Source organism: Apus apus, chromosome 5 (assembly GCF_020740795.1).
Source record: "Apus apus isolate bApuApu2 chromosome 5, bApuApu2.pri.cur, whole genome shotgun sequence".
Taxonomy (NCBI): domain Eukaryota; kingdom Metazoa; phylum Chordata; class Aves; order Apodiformes; family Apodidae; genus Apus; species Apus apus.
Genome location: NC_067286.1, coordinates 9,054,283 through 9,081,202, shown reverse-complemented (window position 1 = coordinate 9,081,202; position 26,920 = coordinate 9,054,283). Strand labels below are relative to the sequence as shown.

Sequence of the window (26,920 nt, the reverse complement as noted above, 5' to 3'; positions counted from 1 at the left end):
ATTAGTTAATCTGGCTTCACAATCCTACCCTCATGTACTCTAAACAAATACATTTCGAATGGCACTGAGATGCACAGTCTGCCGTAAGACTTTTTATTTGGATTAGTCAGAATCATGTATGAGCTATGTTAACATTTGCCAAAAGGAACATGACTTAAAATGAGAAGGTTAAAAGTAGGACTGCAAATCTGTAAATATGTGTAATGTTATTTGCATGCCCAATTCTTACCTTAAAGGACAGGACAACAATCTAATATTTTAATAACAACTGAATATAAGAAATAAGGGTTGTTTTCTCATGAAACAGAGAATCCTGGCTTTGCACGTATATAGATACACATATACTCAAGCGTCAGAAATTAATGAATACAAGTTACACATCTCTGGACTTCTCACTTCTCTAAACAGCTATTAGTTCTCATTTTGTGCATAAAGCAGAAGTTTCTGAGGCCAAGAGAAGAGCATGGTTATTCTAGTACCCACTCAGGCCCAGTTCCAAAGGAAACTTCTTTTTCATAAGCTACAAATGTTTCCAACAATCATAAAGTTTAGCCTCAGTCTTTGAATCCAGTGCTGCCTAGAGATATCCACAGAATCTGGACACAATGAACTGAAATAGCACAAGCTCTGAACAGTTTGGTTTTTTGCTGTGTAGTCTCCCTGAAGAGCATTTGCACAGACAATATGTCCAATATTTACATAATACGATATATATAAATATGCAGTTAGAAGACTCCTGAGTGCTGGTTTGTTTTCTGACAGTCCTATAGTCCTCCTTTTGGAGTTTCCATTATTTGCTCTCTCTCCAAACAGGGCAAGAGAACACTCCTGTTTTCCAGTCCTTGCCCAAATTGCATACAGAAGCTTAATGGATTGAATTAGAGAGAATCAAACTCAAATAATTGCTAGGTTCCTCAATTTGGAATGAACTGATATAGTAACTGTATCCAAGTATAAGCTCCAAAAGATATCTTTGCTCCTTCAATCATATCAGAATATTCAAGAAACAGCTCTGGAACACACAGAACATTAGCTAAAGAAGAATGACCAGAACAGACTTAACACATTTTAAAGTGTCTTATCTATTTCTAGTAATGGAAAAAAATGAAGAAAGAAATCTGGTACACTACCTTCCCAACTAGATGAGCTTTTAGTTTATAACTAAAAATAAGTAAAGGAATAAAGCAATATGATTTTTATTGATACAGGCAGGTGTAATTCTAAAATCATATAGGACAAATTCAATCAGCATTGATGAGACTTGACAGGCACATTGTCAGGGAAATATCTTGGGGTTTTTCCCATTAGATATCTGTATAGAAGCCTGTTTTCCATATTGTACTGAGTGTCAGTGGACATTAGACTAAAAATGTAAGTAATGTGAAGTCATAAAGTCAGCTCTTTTGAAGGTGTTGCCCATTTGCTCATGCACTGTGGAAACAAACTCTACATACCACTAGCATGCCTGCATCTTATGGTTTTAGAGCTTGGGCATCAACCCACCACAAAACAGTTGTGAATGGGACATGCAAACTGCTGATGCACACAGAATATTTATACCATTACTTGCTTTGCTTCTCAGTATCACTCTCTCCACCACCACAGCAACTGAGATAAAAGTGGAGTTGATTGGAAAACTAAAAACAATTAATTATATTCCTTATTTATCATGATGAAACCCTAAAATATTATGGCACAATCTGAAAATGGAGTAGGAAAAGGAAAAGAATATTGAAATAATATTAAATTATTAAAAATTTAAATAATTAATAAAAAAACCCACAAAACTTGTCTTCTGACCTCAGTTATTTCTTTAGCATGAATCTAGAATAAATATATGACTTTCTCAGCCAGTCATACCACATATTACAAGACTGTTTTTCCATTTATCTTACCCAGAACTAGCCTCACAACCATCATTTTTCTGAGCTTCCATTCATGGAAATGCTACTGAATATCAGTGTTATCCCCTAAGTTGAAAAACCATACAGCCTGTAAGACTGCAACACTTTTTGGAATGGAGTATGAAATGGCATCTTCAAGTAAAACTGAACTTTTTTCTAAACAAAACATTGAACTGCTCAACATAAGCAAGGTGACAGACTTGTTTGTTGAATACATGGTCTTTTATTGCTCCTAAGAGAAGATACTGGACAATCATGATGGAAGCACCATCTATAAACAGAAAAGGTAGAAGCAGATGAAATCCTCTGGAATGACAAACCTGAAAATCCTGGAAGTTTTCTAACCCGTTCCTTCAAATGAAAACATACCACAAAGCTCTGACAGCTCCTGGAGGAAAGTAAGTGTCTAATCTGAAAATCAGTTTAAATAGAATATGTCTATTTTTCTTTCTCTTGATTTTTCTGAAGAATGGAATCATCAGTGCATCCATGATACCACCTATGTGTGCTGGGCTATGTATAAATCATCACAGAAGAGAAATACTATGATAAAGCTTCCACATGTATGCAGGCTATTTATGAGCACAGGTTCCACATCATAATAAAAGGGACATGGGCTTCTATGTTACTTTGGCTCTTCTATAGCACTAGCCCATAATCCAAGGTTTGCAATGGCTAAGAAGTCACCTCAGTTCCCTAGTTTATGAGTTATGGTTTGGGACTTGCTTTTCTTCTTCTCTCTTCACGTATTTGAGAGAAGTCCAATGCTCCCCTCACTACCTGTTTAAATGTTTTCTAAGAGGTGAAAAAATAAAATCCCAATTAACTTACGTTGGTTAAAATCTTGTTTGAATAAGGTTTTGCATTCATAAAAACAATGGAGAAGAAAATACATATCCAAATTTTCCTATTTGCCTAGAACTTGTTTCATTGGTGTGAAAAGTTATTTGTGCAGTTATATCTATCACATATTCACATTTACACTTCTGTGTATCTTAGCAGCCTTTTAAAGCTCACGCATTTAGAATAAGTGAAGACTTATACACGGATGAGAAAAACTAAAAATCCTGGATGATGATTTCCTGCCTAATCACTGCTAGGAAAATTTGAAGCTCTGAGAGAAAGTTGTACTAGAAGAAAAGGAAGAAAAGCAGGAATAAGCACAACTGCAGCAACAATAGGCTGATGTCTTCTTCCTCATCGTTAGGGGGGGGAAGAAAAAAGAAGGCACAGCATGGGCGTCACTATTTAAATTTACAAAGCTTTGGTGAATGCTCTCCCATTGTGCACAGTGAGATCATAGCCCTACCCAGATCCTTCTCTTAGGAGCTCATACTGAATGAGCACTCACCCCAAGGCTACAGAGTCCTAACCACAAAAATCATCTTCTCTTCTTACATGCTGTAATGTTGAGAGAAAATTTTTTAATTGCCTTAAGAGAACAGGACAGCAAATCCTGCCTTGCATCACATGCCTTTCTAGTGGACAGCTGTGTAAGAAGAAATTCTTAGCTCCGCTCCTGGATATGTGTGTCAACAAAAATATATGCATTCTACCTCACAGTCCATGAAGGTAATTAACAGCTACACTATTTAAAAATATAAAGAAAAAAAAATGTGTATTTTATATACATACATATTTATGTATATCTATTCATATGTGTGTGTGAAATACAGATATATACTATCCAGCTAACTGGAAGCCTTGGTGAAAACCTTTTTCAAAAACACATTGAAATAAAGAACTAACACACACAATATGGAATATTGCCACATGAATTAGGGTATTTTAGAGTTTCCACATAGCTTTACAGCAAAGTGAGTCTCCCTTACTACAATATTCACATCTGAGGTGGAATTGTGGATTATCTTCCTTTATTTTCCTTTACATTTTTTTTCATATAACTGCTGAACGAGAGAAATCTGTATGTCACAGAGAAGTTGACAAATTGAGAATAATATTTAACATGTAAAAACCCAGGAAAATTACAAAAGAAAAAGGAAACACATGGTTAAATCTCAAAATACTTTGATATAAACCAAAAGTATTACTATACCTGCAATGATGTCATCCATCTGCTCCAAAGCCGCTTCCAGCATATGACTAGCATCAGAAGCCATCATCTGTGATTTCTTCAGACCTTTACTCTTTCTACTGAAAAGACAGATGAAACCATGTGTATTACACTAAACCAGACCTGACAGAAAAATACATCACTGTTATATTATAAATTAAGCTAAAGAAGCGAAAGTCCACACTAGCAAATATATGGCTTAGTAATAACGAAAACTAACAAAAATGTTCCTATTCTTAATAGATGTCTTGGGATTTCTGAGGTTTTCATTCAGCACTGATTCATACTTTATTTTAACAGCTTTTGCTAGAACAAGGGAATGCAGATGGAAACAAAACCAACACCAAATACTGAAAGCTTGAGATTCCCCTACCTCTCATCCTTGGCAATGGTTTCCTAGATTCAAAGTTCAGTGCATTTCAGCCTTTTGCACTGTGGGCAAAAAGTTCCTGGGTTTCAAAGAAGGAATGAACACATGGTGAAAAACATGCTTAACCTATAAGCAGAACTCCATAGGAGATCTGTTTTTTGATTGCTGCCTTAAGAGTAAAGACAACTCTGAAATGATCATTACTCCTCCTTTCAAGACCCTCATTCAATCTTTTTATCACTTCATTCATGACACTGAAATTACAGTTCTTTCTGTTCCAATAACCAAAATGTCCCAAGTAAGAATTTCTGAAGTTACTGCTGCCTCCTTAAAACAGGATTAAAGACATTAATGCTACCATCTGACATTTACGATAACAAATAGTGTTCCAAAATGAGTCCCTACTTGTCAGTTGGTGTTGCTGGACTCTTAGTCACTATTGTCAACAGATGGCATTTCAAAGGAGAAAAGAATTTACGCTGTCCATTTCACTGCCAGTGAGAAAATTCTCACTGAAATAAGGCCCTTCTGCACATCACTTCATCGCTGAAGCATGAAAGCAGTGCCCACACAGCAATGAGCAGCGCTCTAACATGCAACTCAAAATAGTGACAAAGCCTTTAAAGGGTCATAGAATTTGGTCTGCTCTTCTATGAAGGGTGCAACTCAGCCTTTTGACATTCAGCCTTCTGATACAGTAAGTTTTAAAATCTGTGATTCAAAACTGTTCAATGTTGACAGCTTTCTAAGCACAACAAAAGACACCTGTCTGACAATGTCTAGAGATATCCTTCAAATGATGCAGGTTGTAGATAAGTGTATAGGCAAAGGTCATATTTTTGTGGGGCTGATTATTCCAATGCCAATGAAATTTCTGTAATCTGTATTTATCATGTACATTTATCATGCATCTGTATTTATCATTATCATATCTTACCTGTGGTAAGAATTAAATTCTTTTGAGTTTAAATAAATATTACAATAATCTTTAATGGCAATTCACATATATTATTTTTGTACTGTGTTCATCCAGTGACAGTTCAGACACTGGCCACCTTGACCAAGTGCATGAGTAGTAGCTAAACCACCCACATTTACTCTCTCAGTTGGAGCCTGCCTAAACACTAGAATGTAGAGTCATTGCCCAGAGGACAAAGTGACCTTAAAAAAAATAAAAGCTTGCCCTTTTTTTTTTTTCCTCAGAGAGACCATCAGAAAAAAAACCCAACAAACACCACAGCCCAAAAGTACATGTAAGGCTAAATCCAAATTACTGCATCATAGGAAATGTTCAATCTCAGCAGCAAACTCAGTGCCATGGAAAAGATTTACTAACAAGTAAAAATTATTTGCTTCTCTTATAAAGAGAAGACACAGAATCATGAGACGCAGGATTTTTTCTGTGGTGCTGTTGAAATACACACAAAGAAAGCAAATTTAATAATAACCTCTGTGTTACCAGCAAGATGCATGTCCTAAGTCCATTCTAGTCACCAGTGGTGTACAACACCACTGTCTAGAAGGAGAGATGCAGTAATGAGAGCCAGAAACTCCTAATTTGAGCCTTGCCATTAGCTTGTATTGGGTAACTCATTCTTTAATTCAGATCAAATTGAAGCACAATATAAGAATGCCTTAACAGAAAACAAAAGAAAAAACTACAGTGTCACCCAAGGCAAAGAATAATATAAAGGAATGGTTAGTTTTGGTCTCTGCATTTTTGTCAAAATATTAAAGTATTAACAACGCTAAATTTAACTGAATTTCACCAGAATTAATCTGACCCAAATAATTCATGTAATGGTGCTGGAAATAACACAAATTGTGCTCAGAATTATCTGGGAAGTCATTAAGTCAGCTGATAAAAGCTTAACATTTCAGAACGCTTACACATGTGAACAGACACTCCCTCTGATTCTGTTGCTTCAATTTACTGGTTTTGGTAGACTTCCATCTTGTGTTGTCACATTCACCTGCCGCTACCTTAGTAGACTCACCACATACTTTAGAAGATACCTGATTCTCAACTGCAATGAGCCTCCTTCCTTGCAGTACTTCCCTTAGTTCAAAGTGACCAGAACATCAGAAATAACCATGTCAGTGAAAGGAAGTCCACCTACAGTGAGCAGCTGCCAAAGAGGCACCCAGGCCACCTTGCTCCTTTGGGGGATGTGGTGACCAGCCACTTCCCCAGAAATCTATGGCCACCAGCTGTGTTGGTAAATCAGGACAGCAGGCTGGCTCAAAATTAAAAGGAAGGAAAAGAGTGAAAGATACTAAAAGCAGGATAGAGTTTCTATTGCTAGATTGCAGTGCTCTTGTTTGTGCTGTAAGCCACGGCTCCATATGCTTACATCAGCTAGAACAGTACACAGTGGCTACTAACAGGAAATGAAGTATTACCATGTATTTTAAACATCAAATATAGAACTTGACCACCTCTAATGAAAAATGTACAGAAAATGCTAATTACAAACTTAAAATTTTACTTATAGAAAAATCTTCAATCAAGACCTTGGCACCAATCAGAAAGTTTTGCTGAAAAATAACACCAGAACTGCTTTCTCTCTCTTCCAGCCTCCACGCTGCCTATTTTTTTACCTGTAACCACAGTGTACTTGCTGCTTAACTGCACTAAGCTAGAGTAAAACCTGCTGATCAAACAATAATTTATTAATAAAAGCAATGTTCTTTGCTCCAGAGCAATAATGTAATATTACTTGCTTGACATCTTTTTCTAGACAGACCTGTTGCTTGTGCTTCAGGCAAGTCTTCCTTTCCCAGACACTCCCTACTTAAAGTTTGACTGCTCAGAGCAGTATTATGAAAATAGGTTGTTAGATCTGACAGGCTTTCAGTTACCATTTCTGATTTAGTTCTATATAAATATCAGCAATCGTGGATTCTTTTTAAATTATTATTAAATAACAAGATACTTGTATCAATCCCAAGGCCTGCTGAGTGCCTCAAACAGGATCCATCTATTTGCTGGTATTTTAATTGCAATTCCTCTTACAGTTTTCATTTCTGAATTACAACAACAGATGCAGAACACCACAACTCACCTACCTATATAAAAATACACACATTCTGAAAAATACAAGTAAGTTTTTTCAGCTTTGGTAAGGACTGAACAAAACTCTTACATTACAGTACAAGCTTTAATATTAGGCAAATTCTAACCATCAGGATATATTAGATTAATTTATATACCAGCAAAATACAAGAACCTATCAACTCACCTTTTCAGGTCCCTTAGAAGGAAAGAATTTACTTTTATAACTTACCAGTAAAAATAGCTCAGTATTACTAGCCAAAGTTTTACTGTTAAGCAGATGTAAGTCTAAATTATTATCATCCTTCTAAGCCACACACTCATACTAATTCAGAGCCCAGCCCACAGATAAAGACATTGCAATCCTGTTTGTTATAATTACCTAAGTAATAAGATCTTCCAGGAAGCGCAGACAGAGCAAACTGGTCTGAAAGCCCTAAATTTATTTTGCTCAGGTAGTTTTACCCTATAAATCCTGAACTGAGATTTGCATTGCAAATAAAATGAAAAATCTCTGGTCGAATTATTGTGCTTAGAGCCAATATCCCTTGCAAATTTCTTAACTCACTCTCTGTATGTAAAGCTATAGCTTACTGTGTCCAAAAAGAACATAATATTTAACAAACATATTTGCTATGAGCAAGATGTTCTTCAGAATTATGAAAAGCCTTAATTAAATGTGAACCTTTCATGGCTGCCTTGAACGAGCAGCTACCCAGATAAGAATGTGAACATTTAGGCAACTCCTAAGTCAGATGTTTTTCCAAGGTTGCTTCTAACCTAATGAGGTTGCCAACTTTTTTTCAGTTATGGAGGAGGGTGCAGTTTTTGTCAAGAACTCCTGAAATACAGATCTTGTCTTAATGCTTTTGGTAGCCTACAAATTCCTCTTACATTTAGAAGACACAGATAATAATTAACTACCTCCACCTTTTTTTTTTCTGAGTGAATAAATACATGTGTGCAAACTGTTTAAAGATTCAAATTCGGTTATCACATTGCTTTGTACTTAATGGTATCATGAAATATCAAGTGGCTTGGGTAAGCTTCAGAAGTCTTTCATGTTTTTTCAGCAGCAAGGCAGCCCCTGAGCTAGAATGAATCCCCGCCATTTGCCACCTTGCTTCTCTCCCAGTCAGATGCCGGGTTGTATCCACCCACCCCACAGGAACACAACTGCTGATTCATCTCTCCAATCTGGCTCAGAAGTTCTCATGACATCACCAAATGCAAAAGTTATACATATTTGAATCCCTGCATTTTAGAACCTCTCTAATTAAGTTAATCCTTAGTCCTAAATAACCATCCACGAAGAACTTCTGATGATCACTAGAATGACTGTCTAAGGAACACTACTTACATGCATCCGACAGGACTATCCAGCCAGAAATTTAATACAGACACTACTTGCTCTATTTCCTCTTCATATGCTTCACTAGAATGGGCAGAAGGGTAAACAGAACCCTTCCTTCACTGATTACTCTTTACGTAATAAATAAAAACAAGACTATAGAGGTTTTTTTAGAATAATCAGAATGGGAATTTAAAAAAATAATTTTCCACTAGAAGGCGTAAAGGGTACACATTAAGGCAGATGGAGAAGCTTTAGAGAGAAATTTAGATTAGAAAATTTGAACAAAGACCTGATACTGAAATATTTCAGGTAGATGGTAGAAGAAATGATAAAGTGTCTAGCCAGCATATTGCTGGGAGTCCTTAAATGAAGACACATCCTTAGGCAAAGCACAGTACAATTCTGCCATGATGAAAATGAGCTAACTCAGCTCATTAACTAAATGATCTAAACTACCTTATGCAGGCAGCTGGGTATTACCATGGCACTTGTAAAACCACCATGTTTGTGTGCTGCTGATAAAAGTTAGAGTGACAAGCAGTAAGAACTATGCTGCTTTTAAACATATTATACTAAATAATTTGATTTAAAATATGAAGGGAACTGAATGTAGTTAAATTTAATGCATTACGAAGTAGCAAAGTCAAAGCCAAACATCTGTTTTCAAAAATAAACCCATTAAGTTTGGTAATAGAAGTCTGAATATCAATTCTAGGGGAAGGAAGGGGGAAGGAAAAAAGAAAGCACCCTTAAAAAGAAGCTAAATTATTTGAGTGATACTTTATGATGCTTTAGGAACACAAATCACCTCATAGTAGCTCCTCCACAGGACTTGTCGATATTAAGTTACAGTTGCTATTGGTACCATAACCAAATTTCCTGACTCATGTTTGTACAAAGTCTCCTCCTTACATATAAAATCTGATGTGGACAGAATGGCATGTGCAACGCAAGATTCCTCTCTACAGCAGTTCTATCAACTGTAGAAAGTTCTTCATTCCTTCAGTGTTGTTTTAAACATTGTTCATAAAACTTTAAAAAGCACTTCATAATTCAATTTCAGATAGTTTTTCTCTCTGTCATACACAGTCTAAAGGGAAATGAGTTCTGACTTTGAAATATAGCTTCTGACTTTGTGAATCTTAAAACCAAAATTGCATTAATTATTTGTTATTGTGTTAAGTGAAACAAAAAACAACCCTAATTATTTTAGTTATCATCCAACTAGTTCCATTTTCTAGCTAGTCAAAATTCAACATCACAAGAAATATTCCAGATTTAAACTGCAACTGAATAAAGCAACACCTGCTAAAATACATGAGAGTAAAGTTTATTTGGTGGAAGTTTGTTCACCAAAACATTAATATTTCTGGCCTTCAAATAAATGCAAAGATTAATGGCATACAGATTTAGTACTACAGTTAATATTTATTTATAAAAGTATTACAATTAAGAAGAGTTAGACCCTCAAAATTCTGACATTTAAAATAAACAGTTTCCTTCTTTGCCTTCTAGTCTTTGGTATTCTCTGGTCTTAAGGTCACAGCTTCAAATTTTCTTCCATGAAGGCCAACATTTCACCTAGGGGCTTTAAGTTACCTGACTCCAGATCCAATGCCTGGGAAATTTCACCCCCCCACAAAAAAAAAAAAACAACAAAAAACAAACAAACAACAAAAAACCCCCCAAATCATGCAAGAGTTGAAAAACTTAAGATGAGAAATTCTGTAATTAATAATTTCATGAAAGTAAATTAATGCTCTAGTAAATTGAAAGGTGAGAAATGGTAAACACAGAATTCACGCATTAATGAATTCCTTGCCCTAGAGTAAAACAGAGGATAGAACTTGATAAAAATTGAAAGAGATTAGGTATATATGATTAACAAAATAATTCAAAGCTATCAAAATCCTAAAAATTTAGACAAACTATACTGCTGGAAGAAACATTCTTTAAAACTTCAGAATTAGGAAGAACGTTTCTTACGGTTCAAAAACAGTTCTCAGGCTTTTTCAAATCTGTGAAACACAGATTTATCAGCCTGGCCATAACAATCTACTGGATCAGGCCAATCCCCTATGGAAAATTCTACTGTTCAATTTTGGTTTTCATTTCTGCATTTCAGTAAGTTTTCTAAATGGAAATCATTCTTCCTACCCATTCAGCTGTTATACAGCCACCTCAGCAGAACATGCACTACTAATAACTTACTTTATGAATCTACTAAATACATGTGTATAAATCCCACTAGGGGTACAGAAGTGTCTGAGTACTGTGAAACGGAGACTTTGTGTAACTTATGCAAGTACTACTTGGAATATTATCCTGAAAACACAGATATTTCACTGAAGGAGGTCTGTGCTAGCATAGAGCCTGAAGATCTGCTATCTCAAAGTAATATAAGGAGGTCCAATTTTCAAATCTGCTCATAGTCGATTTTCTTCAGTTCCTTGATGTGCACAGAGGATCACCGTAAAAATCAACTGCTTTGACAACAAAGATCAACTACTCCTCAGCCAACTGGCTTAGTTTTCAGAACCCCTACAGTCCTTGGTCTTAGTGCCTCGACTGCTCTTTATTATTGCCTGTAGTGTAATCAAGACAAGTATCCATCAAACTCAGATGACTCAGAGGCAGAAAACAGCTATGTATTTTTGAAACTCTTCCAACACCATAAGGACAGTCATGCTCATCCAGACCTACAGTCTGGCCCAGTGCTTTGTCTCTAATGATCCTCAGTGCAAGACAGGTGCATAGCTATCAGTCTCCTGCTCTAATTTTCCCAGCAATCAGTAAGCATGAGACTTTATGAAACAGACTGGATAGTGAGCCATCATGTTTCACAGATGCTGAACAATCTACCCTCTGTAGATTTAGCTGATTTTTTTTTTTTTTTCAAATCCATTTTGTGTACTTTTTCAGTGAATGTACTGACATTACTGAAAAAAAACAGACAACTTCTTCATGCCACTATCTTTCAGCCTCTTTTCAGTCCTATCCTCCTTGCTCTCCCACAACATTCCTGTTTAACTGGAGAGTTGTTACCCTGTCAGTCTCTCCTCAGAATAAACCAGATCCACACTTCTCAACATACTTACTGCCTCTCTATATACTTCTTTTTTTGGACTGTTGTTGAGATGAGATGACTGAAGCTACATGGAGCATTCAGCTCGCAAGGTACTTCTGATCTTTAGAAAAATGCCACAAAATAAATTGATTGTAACATAAGCAAATAATGCGAATGTTTCCACACAGAGTAAAAGCAATGAATCTTTACAGAAATAACTCACTTTGGAGGACTAGAAGAGTGGAGAGCAGTAAGTGTCCCTTAAAATGGACAAACACTAAAGTAGGTAAGGATTGATAGAGGAATTGGCACCAGTGGACACCAAGATACGCAAGATCTGCTTTTCTGCAACAGAACCACAGAACAAAGAGGAGGGTTAAGAAGCTAGAAAACCGATTTCCTGCAATCGAGAGACAATTTGCATCCATAAGACTTCTAAAGGTAAAAAGCCGAGATCAGGGTTACACTACACAAAGGAACAGTCCAACATAGGCACAACTAAGAGAGGTATTTCTTAGGATTATCTCTCATTGCAAAATTATCTACTCTTGGGTTACACAGATTAGAAAGCTCATTCCTGAATCTGCCTCAACTTTATGAATGTAATATGAAGATTTTGTGAAGTCTAAAATCAGCTTTAGACGTAAGGTTTAAAAATTAATATTAAAGACAGCTTTTTTATGTAGTAAAATTTAATTTCATATTAGTATTTTTCAATCTTTGAAACACTTTGTGCAGCAACTTATAAATAACTGGAAACATCACTAAGCGAGTTCACCCAGCCTGCATCTGTGAATACAAACATGCTGAATTCTCACTAACAGGAACCGACAGTATTAAGTACTTCTGTATAAATTTAAGCTTCAGTAGCTATTTTGAGGAAATTGTCTGTGGGAAATGAAAAAAGGAAAAAATAAACTTCTGCTAGAAACAGCAAATTCAACATAAGTGAATTTGCTTAGATTAAAACCATTAAACTAGGAACAACAAATGGATAACTATGAAAAGCATCATATCCCACATCACTCATGACATCAATGAAAATATAAATTTTAACAGCTGTGTCAGTTTAATGCCTAAAGATTAATGAAAATATCTTTGGAAAAAGCTGTCTTCAGGTTTTTCTCTCTCTCTGCCTAAATAATAGGTATAACTAAGAGGGGAAAAACTATCCCTGGCAAGTTAAATCCTGATCTAAAATGACACATTTTGTTGATTTTGCTCCTCCATAATTTAGAATATGGGACATCCTGCTGCTCACAGAACTGGCCAAAAAGTATGGAAATAACTGTAACAAACACTGTGCCATAGCTGATTTCTAAATTGGAGAATAATAGATTTTCCTATCATATTTATCCTCCATACATAATGGATTAACATAATTTTCTAATTATGAGAAAAAGCATTATACAGAGACACAGTTGCAGGATAGACACAACAGCAACCTGACATCCAAAAGCAACATTTAATATTTCTAAGATGCATATAGGTGAGAGAACCTTTTAATATCTTCCAGCTGAAAAAACATTATTACAGATGGCAAGAAAAATGCTACATCCTTTATTGTTTTTCCAGTGGATCCTAGAAAAAAAATTAATACCAAGATGACTAGAGACAGATTAAGCATCAGAAGCTAACTTTAGAGGGAACAGGAAGCAGCCTATAAAAAAATGTGTGACTAGATATATCTGTCTCCAAAATGACCAGTTCTATGGAGGAGCTCTATTTGCTCACAGAAAAACATGTCTACCTAGCAAAGGATATTAACAGACTCAACACACTGAAAACCCCCTCAAGTGCTCAGCTTTTCTATTTCACGTTCATCCATGCACAGCTACTGCTCCTGCTCTATCACCACAGCTGAAACAACTACATTTCAGGTAACTGTATATTGAGTTTGGAGTATTTGGGGCTTACAAAACAGTTCTGAAGGGCCCAGCATGCTGCTTTCATAAAGTAGATACATTAGATGACACAGAATACAAAAGAGATCCTGGAAGTCTACTGATAGAGATAGCATCTTTTATTATCAACCATGCTAGGCATTCTCAAGCTCTTTTCAACCACAAAGCACATCATGCTGTGACCGCCAACCATTTCAAGGCATTTATTTTCAGTTTATTTAAATGTAAGATGTACAAGTTTCCGTGTCAAATCGTGTTACCAAGGGTAAGCCAAATCAATTTTGATTTCTTCTTATAAAATACACGCAATAGCTAGGACTAAGAAAGATGTAAGAAAACTCACAGCCACAGTTCAATGCATCAGAATGACTATTTGAATTTGCAAAACTTAAAAGGATACATCATTTTTAAAAAGAGACTAATTGGTCAGTAAAACGGGTTCCATGTATGAGCCTCCAAAGCCACCATATTCAGTCATTTTGGCTTACATGTTTGCTAGGACACTTAATACAGAAAGCTTTTTGGTAGTTTTGCAAATTAAAAAATGCCTTTCTCAACACAATCTTAACACAAGAACTGGACCTAGAAACAGACCCATTCATAAACTCAGTATTCTTCTGGTTTTTAGATACATATTTACATCAGAAGATCAGGATGCTGTCAGCACATTTCATCAATGGGGTATGTAAAAGGATCACTTTTGTTCTCTTTTACTAGTGAATTCTCATTACTTTTAGGGCATGAAAAAAATAAGTTAAACCAATATAATGAACATACACAGGATTTCTCTAGATTAATTTCCAGATAAGTATTTTAATTAGCTACTTGGATGTGAACAATGACCCAAAATATTTGCCAAAAAAACCCAATTTTAGCCTACAAGTAGTGCTATTGTTACTTCCAGTCCAAAGAAAAAAATCTTTCATATGACTAAAATAAATAGAAAAATTGGAGTTGTCACTGCAAATACTATAGTGCAACAATATCTGAAGCAATATATTATTATCAAGTAAGTAAAATTTTACTAGCTCTGAAATAAATTTATTAGATAACTTTGTACTGACGTGGGAGACAAACCAGAACTTTTACATTATTTTAAAGGGCCTGAGTGGCATTATAGCATAGCCAGAAGGACTAAATCACACTGTCACAGTCCCAAACCATAACAACACCTGAGGGGATTCCGAGTGTCAGGCTTCTACACTGCCTGTCTTACTTCAGAGTATTTCATGTAAGCCTCAGAGTAGCTTTTTGGAACTGTTTGAAAGGCTTATTACTAATATTTGGTCTAATTGTCAGTAAACCTGTTGAGTTTCCTGAGGTAGTAACTTAATAACATATTTTACTGTTTGGTAACAATGCTTTTACCAGACCTGTTTATTAAAACAACCACAAAATTAAATTATTTCAGGATAATGACTTGCGAAGTCCTTTAATCCCTAACAGCTATCAGCTGATTTGTCTTTATGAAAAGTATCTCAGAAGTTTCTTGCATCTGGGGCCAAGTAATAGTGTGACAAGAGCATTAAAAAACCCACAAAAACAACCCCCCCAAAAAAACCACCTACCCCAAAAAAGAAAAATCCAGAAGAAAGATTGAACTATTCAAATGACCATCCACTGGGCGAAATTAGTATTTTCATCTGTTTCAGGAGAGAAATGGAAATCAGAGTTCACTGTCAGTTTCTTCAGTTTGTTTCATTTTCTGCTACCCATCAGTGATCATGTCATCTTAACACTTTCAAACTAAATTGGTAAGTAAAATCTGATAGGCTATTATGTATCAGAGACATTTAGTCCTCTGCACTTCAGTGGTCCTTAAAAATTCCAAGTGAAAAAAAACACTCAAGACAGTTTTATTAATTCTAAAAAGAAAAGAAAAATATGGTCATGTTAACAAACCTGAAATACTGCTCTGTCATGAGGAAACTCTTTCTTCTCTATTAGTCCTTATTGATGAGGGGTAGTTTTGCTCCATGACAGAAACAATACTGTTTACTTTGTTAGTTAAGAAAAGCAAATAAAATACATTAACTGTAAAACTGTATTTACAGGCATACTGACTGACAAATGAGACAAGCTGCCTAACATGGCAGTTCTATCAATCTCAAGTAATTTATAACCTCTGCTTCTAAGTACTCAAATCTAGTTTTCCAAGGGAAGACAGCAGATGCTAGTCCCCTTCTTCATAATTAGTCCTTGGATAAGCACAAGCTTTGATTAAATAAAAACCCACAAATTGCTGGTGAATCCAACTAAATTCATTCTAGAGCATGACTTCCCTTTTTACCAATTTACTCTGAACACAAACTCTTCTCCCCATCTTAAAAAAAAAATAATAAAAAAAATGCAGTCTTCTACAGTCCATCCTTTTGCAAGTAGTTCATGTCAAAGGAGAACCAGGTGGACTTCACAATCTACCAATAAAACTGAAGATGCTACCAAATTTCCTAATTAAAATGGAGAACACAATCAAAGCAAAACAGATTTAGACCACAATTCTTGCAACAGTTTTCTAATCCTTAGCCTGATCTACAACTGTTATGAAGTATTGCATGCACGGGACAAAGAATAGGTGGGTAACTACTGTGGACTATTAAGTATTTTCACAACCCTACAGTATGTTCTGCAAAACAGGCCAGAACAGATCTTTTTCTTGCATAAAGCTTGTTAAAACAACTCTCCTTTCTTCTAGTAACAGAACTTTCTAATACCATTTTTCTTTTGTACATATGAAGTTTGCCAGATTAGATCATAAATTGTTTTTTTTTAGTTTCAGGTAAAATTACTACTTTGGATACATTCAGCTTCCTATATTGTAAAAAAGTTTATTTCAAGAAATATTTAACTACTCATTTATGATGTTTATGATGGCGATTTTCAGGTTTAATCTAATCTGTACTAACACTAAAATACTTTATATACATAGTTTTCATCACAGAAGATTACTTTCAAGAGAAGAATACTATTCACTTGACTTTTTTTTTTTAGATGCAAAGAACACATTCTTTGAGAGAATTACATATCCTACTTTTATTGATATTTTATAAGCAGTCTGTGTTTTTAGTCTATATAAGTAGCTCTAAATTTTAGCATTTGGTCTTTTTCCCTTCTTGAAACAACTATTCAAGTGTGTATTACAAAAGAGCTTACAACAACCACTTTACTTACATATGTATATATGCTTCCATAGCACTTGTATAAACATACCTTAAATTCAGCTAGAGGAGGGGTTTTTGTTTGCTTGGGGGGTGGTAGTTTTTCATTTTGATGTTTAGGTTTTTTTAGTAATAAGTACATTTAATGAACAATTAACAGGGGTAGTTGGGGTCCACGTCTGAGTATCTGTGTTGAAACTATTGCAGCATTTCTTCCTGCCTCTCTGTTTCTGAAGTTGTTAATCCACATCCTGAAAACATCTCAAGATCCAGTGACTTGATTTGCCATTTTTTCTCCTCATCTGCTGGATAACTATAAATCTACCAGTAAAACTGTTTAAGGAGTGATAGTAAGGCCACTGGAAGGAGACTCATGCTTAGGTCATTTCTCCCTTGTACATTTCCTGCAGAGTATATAGAGATGTTACATTCCTAAATAAACCAAAGCACAACTTCATGCCTTAGGTTGGGCACAAAAACTTGAAAAAGGAGGTTTTCCTCATGAAAGAAAGGAACAGAATTAATACTGAATTTCAGGTAAGAGCTTAAGTTAACTGTGAAGACCTGCACTTAAACATAATGAGAGTCGTTTTATTAAGCACATGGCAGTGTTATTACAGAATAACTGAGTCACAGAATAGTTGAGGTTTGAAGGTACCTCTTTGGATCACCCATTTAAGTTCCTAAGAGCCTGTTTTTATTAGGAAATAGGTTAAAATTGGCTGGAATGTCACCAAGGAACTGAATGTATAGGACAAAAATGATTTAACAGAAATTTCTTTATGAACTACAAAATGATAGAACATTCTAAGAAAAATACAGAGAAGCCTTACGTAAGATCTTATTACATGCTCTGTCTAACACTGCCCACTGCAAACATCATCCAGGTGAAATGCAAAAACTTTTCTTTCCAGAATCATTTGTGCTGGTTTCCCATTTATTTAAAATGTCAAGTTTACCTTGCCAGAGAATTTTTTTCTCTGGAGTGAAACATCAAAATTCTCTACTTAAGAGTTGACTGAATTACATGCATTAGTTTACCATCATCACAGAAACATGTTAATAAATGTCACTGCAATGACATTAGAATAAGATGTTCTGATTATGCACCATTAAAGCAGATGCTACCATCTGCACTGCACTGCAGTGAAATAGAACTATGATTCACTATATTTAAGAGACATTTTTCTCTGTCAAGCTAAGACTTCTGTATAAACTTTGGATTGAAAATAGGAAATTGGAAAATTGGAAACTGGAAGCAAAATTACTTCTTTGCATGAGCAATACAGACAGAAACAAGAAGGCATCTCCAGCTAGGTCACGTCAGAATGCGGAGACCAACCAGACTTGTTTTCAGAAGAGGATAAAGTTAAATAGCAGTTCCCATATTGTCAGTGCTTGAAATCCAGATTTGAATCCAGCATCTTAGATTTTCTTTACTAACTACTTGAACTGGCATACAATCTGTTTATCTTCAAGAGTATGAAGACACAGCCAACAAGTGAATCACTCTCTATGAATATTCATACACATTACATCATTGCTCTAATCTAAACAAGAGTTGCAGTCAACATTTGATAAGCAACATTTGAAACAGGGACACACTTTGGACCCATCTCTTTCTTCCATCCAGCATGTCTGACTTCAAGCATTCAGTCTTATTTCCCCCTCCAGCTTAACTGAAGAGTTTCCAGAAGGAGAATCAGGCCTGCTGATCTCTTTTCTCCAAATTCCCATCTGCTTCAGGAAACCATCATCAAGCATCATGTCCTTGGGTGATACGCAAAAGACCTCATATGATCAGCAGTTCACACTCTGTCCTTGCAACTTTTTGTAAGTCATAGATAGCCATCATTTACCACTCCAGGAATATTGTCTGCCACATACTACTTGGACACCAATAGATTTCTGATCTGTCCCACTCTCTAAACCACAAAGTTGTGTTTTTCCCTGTATTAAATACTCAACTTTTTCTTCAATTACTTTGGGTTTTACCTGGAAAATTGAGCTAAATAGTTGAACACACGTTTTTATGTGGACATAAAACAGATATAAGAATATATTTTGTATATGACATACACAGAGTTGAGAAAAACACTAATGGCTCCCTTTCCCATTAATTTGTTGATTTATCTCAGCAGAGAAATAACATCTTGTCTTATTCATGTGAAGATACCAAATTTTCCTCTTTGATCAGCATGAAAATATACAGCTCTTTCCCCTCAGCACCTTTTGGTTACAGGTCTTCCAGAAATACTAGTAAGCTACACAATATTCTTAACAATCTTGCTTTACAGGTTATCAAATTAGAGTTTAAAATCCACGTCATGTTTACAGTTCTTTAAACCACTACACTAACTTGGCAGATGCAAAATATAAACATAAAATCCACAAATGTACCTAGCATGGCAACAATGTCATTAGGATTGATTTATGTTTCTTTCAGAAAGGAATTCTCTTTCTAATCTGACTACTTTGTTCTCTGCATCAATGAATTACCAAATAAGAGCAAGGTGCTATTCATTTCATAGCAAATAAACACACGAAGATGCAGGGAAACAAAAGATGTAACTATAATGTTACAAGGTCACAAGAGACTTGAAATGAAAACGTGCTACAAAAATAGGCTAGATGGCCTATTTTTAGGCTAGGAAATAAAAAGGCATCTGGCTACAAAAAAACACCTTTATTTTGTGCTTAATGTGCATCTATTTCAAAGAACAACTATAAAATACTGTAAAGGGGTGTCAGGATGAAATTCAAGCTGCCACAGTTTATCAAAGACGTGTTATCACCTCAGAATTGGTGCTTAGACAAAGTTAAAGAATAGACTGTTCAAAGATGGGAGTCTCAGGTTCCTCAGCTCTTCCGAGTAACTAGTGAGCTGACAGCACAGAATACACAAGAGCAAACTAATGAAAAATTTGAGACCTTAAAATACGGTTCATGGATTAAACTTTCCAGTTTTCAAGGGATTAAGTTACTGAAGTGAAATTATTTCATAAGCATCTAGCTGAACTCTGGAAACTAATGAAGCACGCGTCCAAGGGCAGTCATTGCTGGCTAAACTTTATCCAATAGCTTATGAGAATTCCAAGATTATAAACTACGAATTTGAATTCACTCAAGTTTGAGGATGAGATGGCAAACTGAGATGATAAACATCTCCAAAGATTTGAATGATGCAACTTCACTAACAGAAAGGTAACTTATGAAGGTTCTTAGATACTGCCCTGAAGAATGTCATTTTCTGTTCCATTACTATTTCTACACTATTAGGTATTTCTGCAAAATGTAAAAAAGCCTTGCTTGGTAGAGTACATTGAATGATAACGTTTGCATCTATACCAATGATTACTGTAATATTGTTACAAAACACATTCCCTTATGCATAATTTCTCTGCTTTGTTAAACACTGAATCCTCTGAATCATGCTATAGACATCTAAAGCAAGAAGGTGGTAGCATCCTATCCCTGTAAATATCTTTCTTTGAGGGGAGAAGGAAAGGTAGATTTTTTGCTAACTAGCAAAGCTCCACTGAGGCTCTGCATTACTCCTTTGTTAATCTTACAGGTCAAGGCCCTCATTTGTTTGAGCTGAGAGGCTCAAACAAATCCCTAGCTGTGGGGAAAGTGAACTTAAGTTTCTGGTCTATTTCTGAATAGTCTAATAAGAATGAAAGTAGTGTCTAGGGGTAAGTGCTTTATAGGTTTTTGTGGGAGTTTGTTTGTTTTGAAAAGGGAAACAGGGAACAAGTTAGGCAAATGAAGACTAGCAGAGCTGCACATGCAGGAAAAAAAAGCTGGGTCACTGTCTCTTTTTTTTTTCCATTTTCATGTGTTTTCACTCCTAGCACATCTTCTTTCTGCCTTTCATTCGTTTGTGGACCCTATCAAAATAATTGTGGAAGATGATTCTTAAGGTCTTCACTTACTCTTTTTCACCTGTTTGCATCCTCCATTCAAACACCACTACCACATCAAGTTACATTATGCTGCCTTAGAGCCTGCACTGACAGTCTAGAGTAACAGAGAGACTCAGTGTAACAGAAGCATGATAGAGGGAGAACTGATTCAAGAACCCAGAAAGCACTCACCTGTCTATGCCTACACTGATGCATTCTCTCTTTGTTTATGCACACATACACACACACCCCAATGACTTTTCCACACTGCTGGTGCCACCTTAACAAAGATGAAGTGAGATTAGATACAGTAGGAGTGAGGGGAGGACAGCACTTATTATGTCATCTCTACTAATTCCTTCCCTGCTTCTTTCCTGTCCTCCCTGCTTCTAGCATGCTCCTCATGTGAAAGGGGTTGCTGGAGTGAAATCAAGATGGTAGCAGCAGTGCTCTCTGCCACCATTCCTCTAATTCCTTAGCTTCCTGGGACAAGAGATGAAAGCAGCAAGGGAACACAGAACCAGGGAACAATGCTCCCAGCCCAATTCCTACCATGCTTCAGCCACACAGATTAATCAGTTTCTGTCCCCTCCCTTTAATTTGGCACTTTCCATAGGGCAGAGTCCCAGATTGATAGATAAACTGCTATATATTTTGCCAAGACACTTGATTATTTCCTGGCTTGGGTAAATAAAGCATTTAAGTTTTCAAAAGTGATGCTAACATCAATTTGAAGCAGTTGCATATCATGTGTAGCTACAACAGATATGAACATCAGGAGTCAATGGCAAGATTAATCTTGAGCTATCCCACTGTTTAAGTCTTGTTACTGGGGACTTGAAGCTGTCTTATATAATACAAATTAAATTATTTTTTACATATTATTTTTACTCATATTCTGGTACCAAGCTATACTTGTCCTGAAGAAAAATTTAAGATTATTTTGAGTTATGCCTCTGCATTTACACTGGGTTTTCTTCAGGTTCAAGAGGCCCTGACAATTGCTTCCAACTGGAACTATCAGCAACTAGAGGGTAAAATCATATCATTTAAAAGCAAACTGTATTTGCTTAAGTTTGTCCCAATTTGTTCTTTCACTCTCCTGGCACATCGAGTTCTACTCCAAGCATTGCTCCATTCGGAAGACACAAGGAAGTATAAACATTTATAGGGTTCATACAGCAGATCCCAGACAAAGTCAGGAACACAAGCAGAGTAAATCAAGAAATGAGGAAAGGTGAAATTCAGTCTTCGTTGCTCTCCCTTCTACTGCTTCCACATTTCCATATAAACTTCAGAACTAAGCCCTTCATGCATTTGTTCACATATTCCAGTTTAAAAAAACCCACAATAAAACACAGAAAAGAGCCCCTGACTGTTTCCCCCCGTAACAAAGCCCTGCAATTAAAATCTGAAGTTGTAAAAGACCTTTATGACTACTAAAATACAATGTGCTGTATACGCAAATCTTCAAAGCACATACTGCACTTCACCTCTACAGTCTGACCTGCGATTACTGAATTAGCAAATCAGTGCTCACTTTATTTTGCCCCATGCAAAACTGAACAAATGATCAAACAAAAACGAGTGCGATTCCTTATCCTTCTTTTAAATGTTAAGGGAGAAGTATTTTTATCATAGTAGCATGATAAGATTGAGTGCTGAATGATGAAACTGGAGATCACTTGACATCTCCTCATACTCTTACCTCCCTTATCTCTGTACTGGTAAAACAGCCCGCAACAGCCACTTTCATCTTCCAGCTGTGTTTTACTGTACATTCTTTTAAGTATCTTATTTCCCTGACATACCTCTTCTCTGAATTAACTGTCCATTACCCATCGGGGGGCGAGGAGGGGAAGAGAACGCTCCACTTCAGCGAACTTGGCTGCAACTGGATGTCCCCACTGACAGCGGAGTTTCTGAACCGGCTGTTCTATGTCAATAAAGCGGTTTATTTACTGAACTGCCAGCCGGACTCCAAGCTTTGCTCACTGTGTGAAAAAATATTTGACTTACAGGAGCCGCGTCTATTTAAAAGCCTCCTCCACAGGATGGAGTCCTCAACTCCCGCAGCAAGAGCAAAGCGGTTAAGAAGGAGCAGCAACAGGTATCGCAGTCGCGGCGGTGCAGGGCTCGCCGAGGCTCCCCTTTCAACACCAGCAGCCGCCAGGAACCTGCCCGCCCGCTGACCTGCCTCCTGCCCGCCGCGGCGCCTCGGCACGGCTCGGCCCAGCGCTCCGCCGCCTCAGCGCCCAGCCCGGGGGACACCCCAAAAGCCCGGCCAGGGGCGCCAACTCTCCTTCTCACCCAGGCAGGACCTTCCCGCGGAGCGCCCTCCCACGCCACCCCTCCCCTGCGGACCCACCTGCGCGGCGGCAGCTCCTGCCGGGCTCCCTCCTCCTCCTCCTCCTCCGCCAACCGACCCCGCTCCGCTGCCGCCCCGGCCCTTCAGCGCCGCCAGGTGCGCCACACGGCGGCCGGCGCGCGCCCCCCGCGGCCCTCACGCCCATTGGCGGAGCGGGCGGACGGGACCGGCGGCGCCGCCACGTGACAGCGAGGACTGGAGGGGGGCAGGGGGGTGCGCACCTCGGGGAGGTGCGAAGGGCGGCGGGCCGCGCGCGGCAGCCGTTAACGGCCTGTGAGGGGCTGAGCGGGCGGCCCGGGACACCCGCGGGAAGGTCGGGGCCCCGCAACGGAGGCGCCCCGCGGCGCCGCGGCGGGGAGCAGTGAGGCTGGCAGGCGGTGGGTACCCTCGCACGGCGGCGTCGCCGCAGCGTGTGGGGGGGTGTGTGTGTGTGTGCACCTGTAGGGGTATAAATACGCCTGGTGCCCAACCTCAAACCCCACGTAAAGTGAAGTGTGTGCCAAAGCGCCTGGCTACAGAGCGTGGCCCGGTCTCTAGCAGAACGGGCAGCGGAGGCAAACCCAGGGGGAAGGGTTTGGTGTGTTCCTGGCTGGGGCCTCACCACCTGCCCTGCCTCGCGGTTCCTGCAACTGCCCTGTAGGAGCCGGGGAGCTTTGGGCTGTCCCAGCTGCAGCCTCCCAGACCTTGCCTCCACAGAAACCTTTCCCATCGCCTGATTGCAGAGGTGAAAACTGGGCATCACCAGCCCTTCCGTGAACTTGCCCTGCCCGCCCCTACTTCTGAGTTTTATTCTTTGAATCATTGTTACTGGAACTAGAACAAATGATGAACAGCCTTGTTTTAAGAAATGCTACCAAGCAATTTTTTTTAATGTGTATTCCTACATACCAGGGTTTTTTCTAGGTTAACAAAAATGTTTTTACCTGAGAAAAGCAATAGTTTATTTCTCAAAAAAAAAAAAAAAATCAGGTCTTTTTATACTTAAAGCACTTATCTATTTTAATACTATTAGTAAAATAACATGGACCATTCACATTGGTATAAGTGGTTTATGTCATATTTCTGTTGATTCATGTTTTAAAAACATTTTCTAATGCTATGTTTATAACTGCAAAAATCTCTAGTACAGTAAGTCTCCAAGGAAGAAAACATAAAGACTCACATTGAAAAGTTATTGGCTTTTCTTCTGTCTGTAGAGATTCCAGGATTACTTAGAGATATCTGAAAAGTGCCCAAGTTTTTGGTCATTGGGAGTTTGATGGTCACTCTGAGTGCCTTGCCGATTCAAAATTTGATGGGGTTTCTGTTGTCTTGTTTTTACCCAATCAGGTCATCCCCAAGTGTGTGATACTGACACAGCACCTTCACAGCATGCATGTGCTGAGTACTTCTGATTGTGTCACTTTTCTGGGGAGTTGGCTAAACAACAGCAAGCATTTAGCAGAAAGTGAGATTAAGAGTTTCGAACACTTGTAGCACCGACAATGTAATTAACACACACTTTTCACTGTTTGTGGAGTGGCTGTATTTCAACCTCCCGTTTGCTGTCTTTCCTCTCCCCTGATGTTGACTTCCATCTAAATAGTCTAAGCATGGTTTTTTGTGTGCATGATATTTTAATGCAATTCTATTACTTACAATAATTGTCCTCAATTTTAGAATTTCCTTTTGTCTAGCATAAGCTTGTACTGTATTTGGAATTTTGAAACATTTTATTCCCTGTTACCAACTGATGCACTCGCTGACCTTGTGAGGAGTTATATGTGATTTCAGTTTTCTTTTAAGTGTATGCATGAGACCAAGACCGTGAATCACACACCAGATATTCCAGATAAAGAATTGGACCTCACTTACAGAGCAAACATGCCTGAGGTGGGAGAGTGAGAAAATGGGATATGAAGGAAAACGCCTTTGAAACATCTCTGAACATGCTAAAGAATAATTAAAACTGGCAAGAATCCACAGGCTTGCTCTTGAATTTTTCTTGTCTTTTAGCTTTGATGTCGTCATCTTAAATAGGTCACATAGAGGAGTGGTCAAAATCATAATTGTTGATTACATTTGCATCTTTCGTAATCCTGACACAAAAATGTGTTACTATAGTTCTGCTTGTTGCAGCATTGCTAAGCCATTTGGGAAGGGGTCGGTGGAATTTAGAACAGGCTGGGCAAAGCCGGAAGTCTTTTTCAACAGCAGCTGGTTTCTCTTGCCCATCTAACCTCACTAGTGATCTAGGACATCTGGGTGACTTTCCACATGATGGAAGCAGCATCTGGGACCTCATTTACTTTATTATGGCTGTATAGGGCTGTTACTTTTCCTGTTTATTCCTAACCTGGAATAGTCAACACCCTGCTGCTACATGCTTTACTCCAACGTTTTGTTGGGAAAACCAGCGCCAGCCAGTGCATGGGAATGTGAGCATGGCCTTGCCCTGGTACTGTGAAGGGAGAGGACCTGGAACAGGGAAGCTGCACAGTTACTGTCACTCTCTTGGGAAGCACAGGCAGAAGCAAAGGGAGGCTGAGCAGCACAGGATAAGACTAGAGCACACACCACTATCCTGCTGCTGCAGTATTTGTATGGAATCATTTTACTGTTCTGTTTCTGTAGTGTTTGATACATGCAGTGCTGATAGTACAATAATCTTGTACCACTGGAAAGCAAAGAGAATCCTAATTTTGGGCTACCTTTAGCTTGTTGATCCTGTCTATCCTGTCTAACACAAATTTAACTGAAGTGAATTAATTCTGCATCTCTCTTTCTCTGCATAGTTGTTTGAGAAGCACTCCCTCAGCTGTCCTGGCCTCTTGGCTAATTACCATTCCAGAAGTCTGCCCTTCAATAAGAGTGGTTTGTTTCTTTTCTGTAATAGTGCAGACACATTACTGTCACAAAGCTGGTATTGTGTCATGTCTTTGCCTCTCATTTAACAATGAAGCTTATTCAGGGAGAGTAGAACCATCCTTCACAGGAAAGACCCATGAAAAAAACAAGTTAGGAACCCCAAAAGAGAACACTGCTGGACACTGCTTTGCTGACCATCTTAATTTCTTCCATCTCAAAACTCAGTTGAAAGTTTAATGCGAGATCCCAAATTTTGCTCTATAATTGCTTATCTCAGCTAGAGATAATGGCCAGGGTATATTTTTATTTTGTAAACATTATTGAGAAGAACTGTCCGGGTTTCTGTTCCTCAGTGTCGCAGTCACATCATGGGTCATGCTGACAATGCTGAGAGGTCCTGTATTTGAGTTCAGGCCCTGTTCCTGATCCTGCAAGTGTGCCTGAATGGTGCTTAGGCTTATGCATGTTAGAGGTTCTTTTGTAGTGCCCTGCTTGGTCTGTTACTGGATTGTGCAGAGAAGTGGCAAAATGGTTCACAGTCCAAAGGATCAAAACAGACACTTAACTCAAGGCTCTAAATGGCAATGCACCCTAGATAGAAGCTCATGGCTACAAGGCAGGAAAAGCATTCATGTTTTGGTATGTTTACAGGTTTTTCTAAATGGCTGTTTTATTTTAGGAAAATTTTTTATAAAGCTTTGATTTTACTGTTTATAAAGGAGATTAAATTAGCTGCAGCTAATATAGTCTAAATTCAGTACAACCCATTCTGATTCTTTATTATTAATTTAGTGAAGATTTCCCACAAGAAGTACCTAAATCCTCATTTCCTTGTCAAAAGCTTTACTCCAAGAAGTCTAGAGCAAAGGTTAGCTGCTGTGTGATTTCACTGTTTTCCCCAAATCACAGTATTC

The 26,920-nt window shown here is 37.8% G+C and overlaps 1 protein-coding gene across 1 annotated transcript in view; it reads right to left on the bottom strand.

Annotated features, from left to right (window-relative positions):
• Window positions 1-23,199, bottom strand: part of PPFIBP2 (PPFIA binding protein 2) — a 105,133-nt gene extending 81,934 nt beyond the window's left edge. The window contains exons 1-2 of the mRNA XM_051622221.1: window positions 23,160-23,199; window positions 3,961-4,058 (exon numbers count right to left, since the gene is read on the bottom strand). Coding sequence (XP_051478181.1) covers window positions 3,961-4,027 — 67 coding nt within the window. The 5' untranslated portion in view covers window positions 4,028-4,058; window positions 23,160-23,199. The remainder of the gene's footprint in view (window positions 1-3,960; window positions 4,059-23,159) is intronic.
• Between the last annotated feature and the right edge of the window lie 3,721 nt (window positions 23,200-26,920).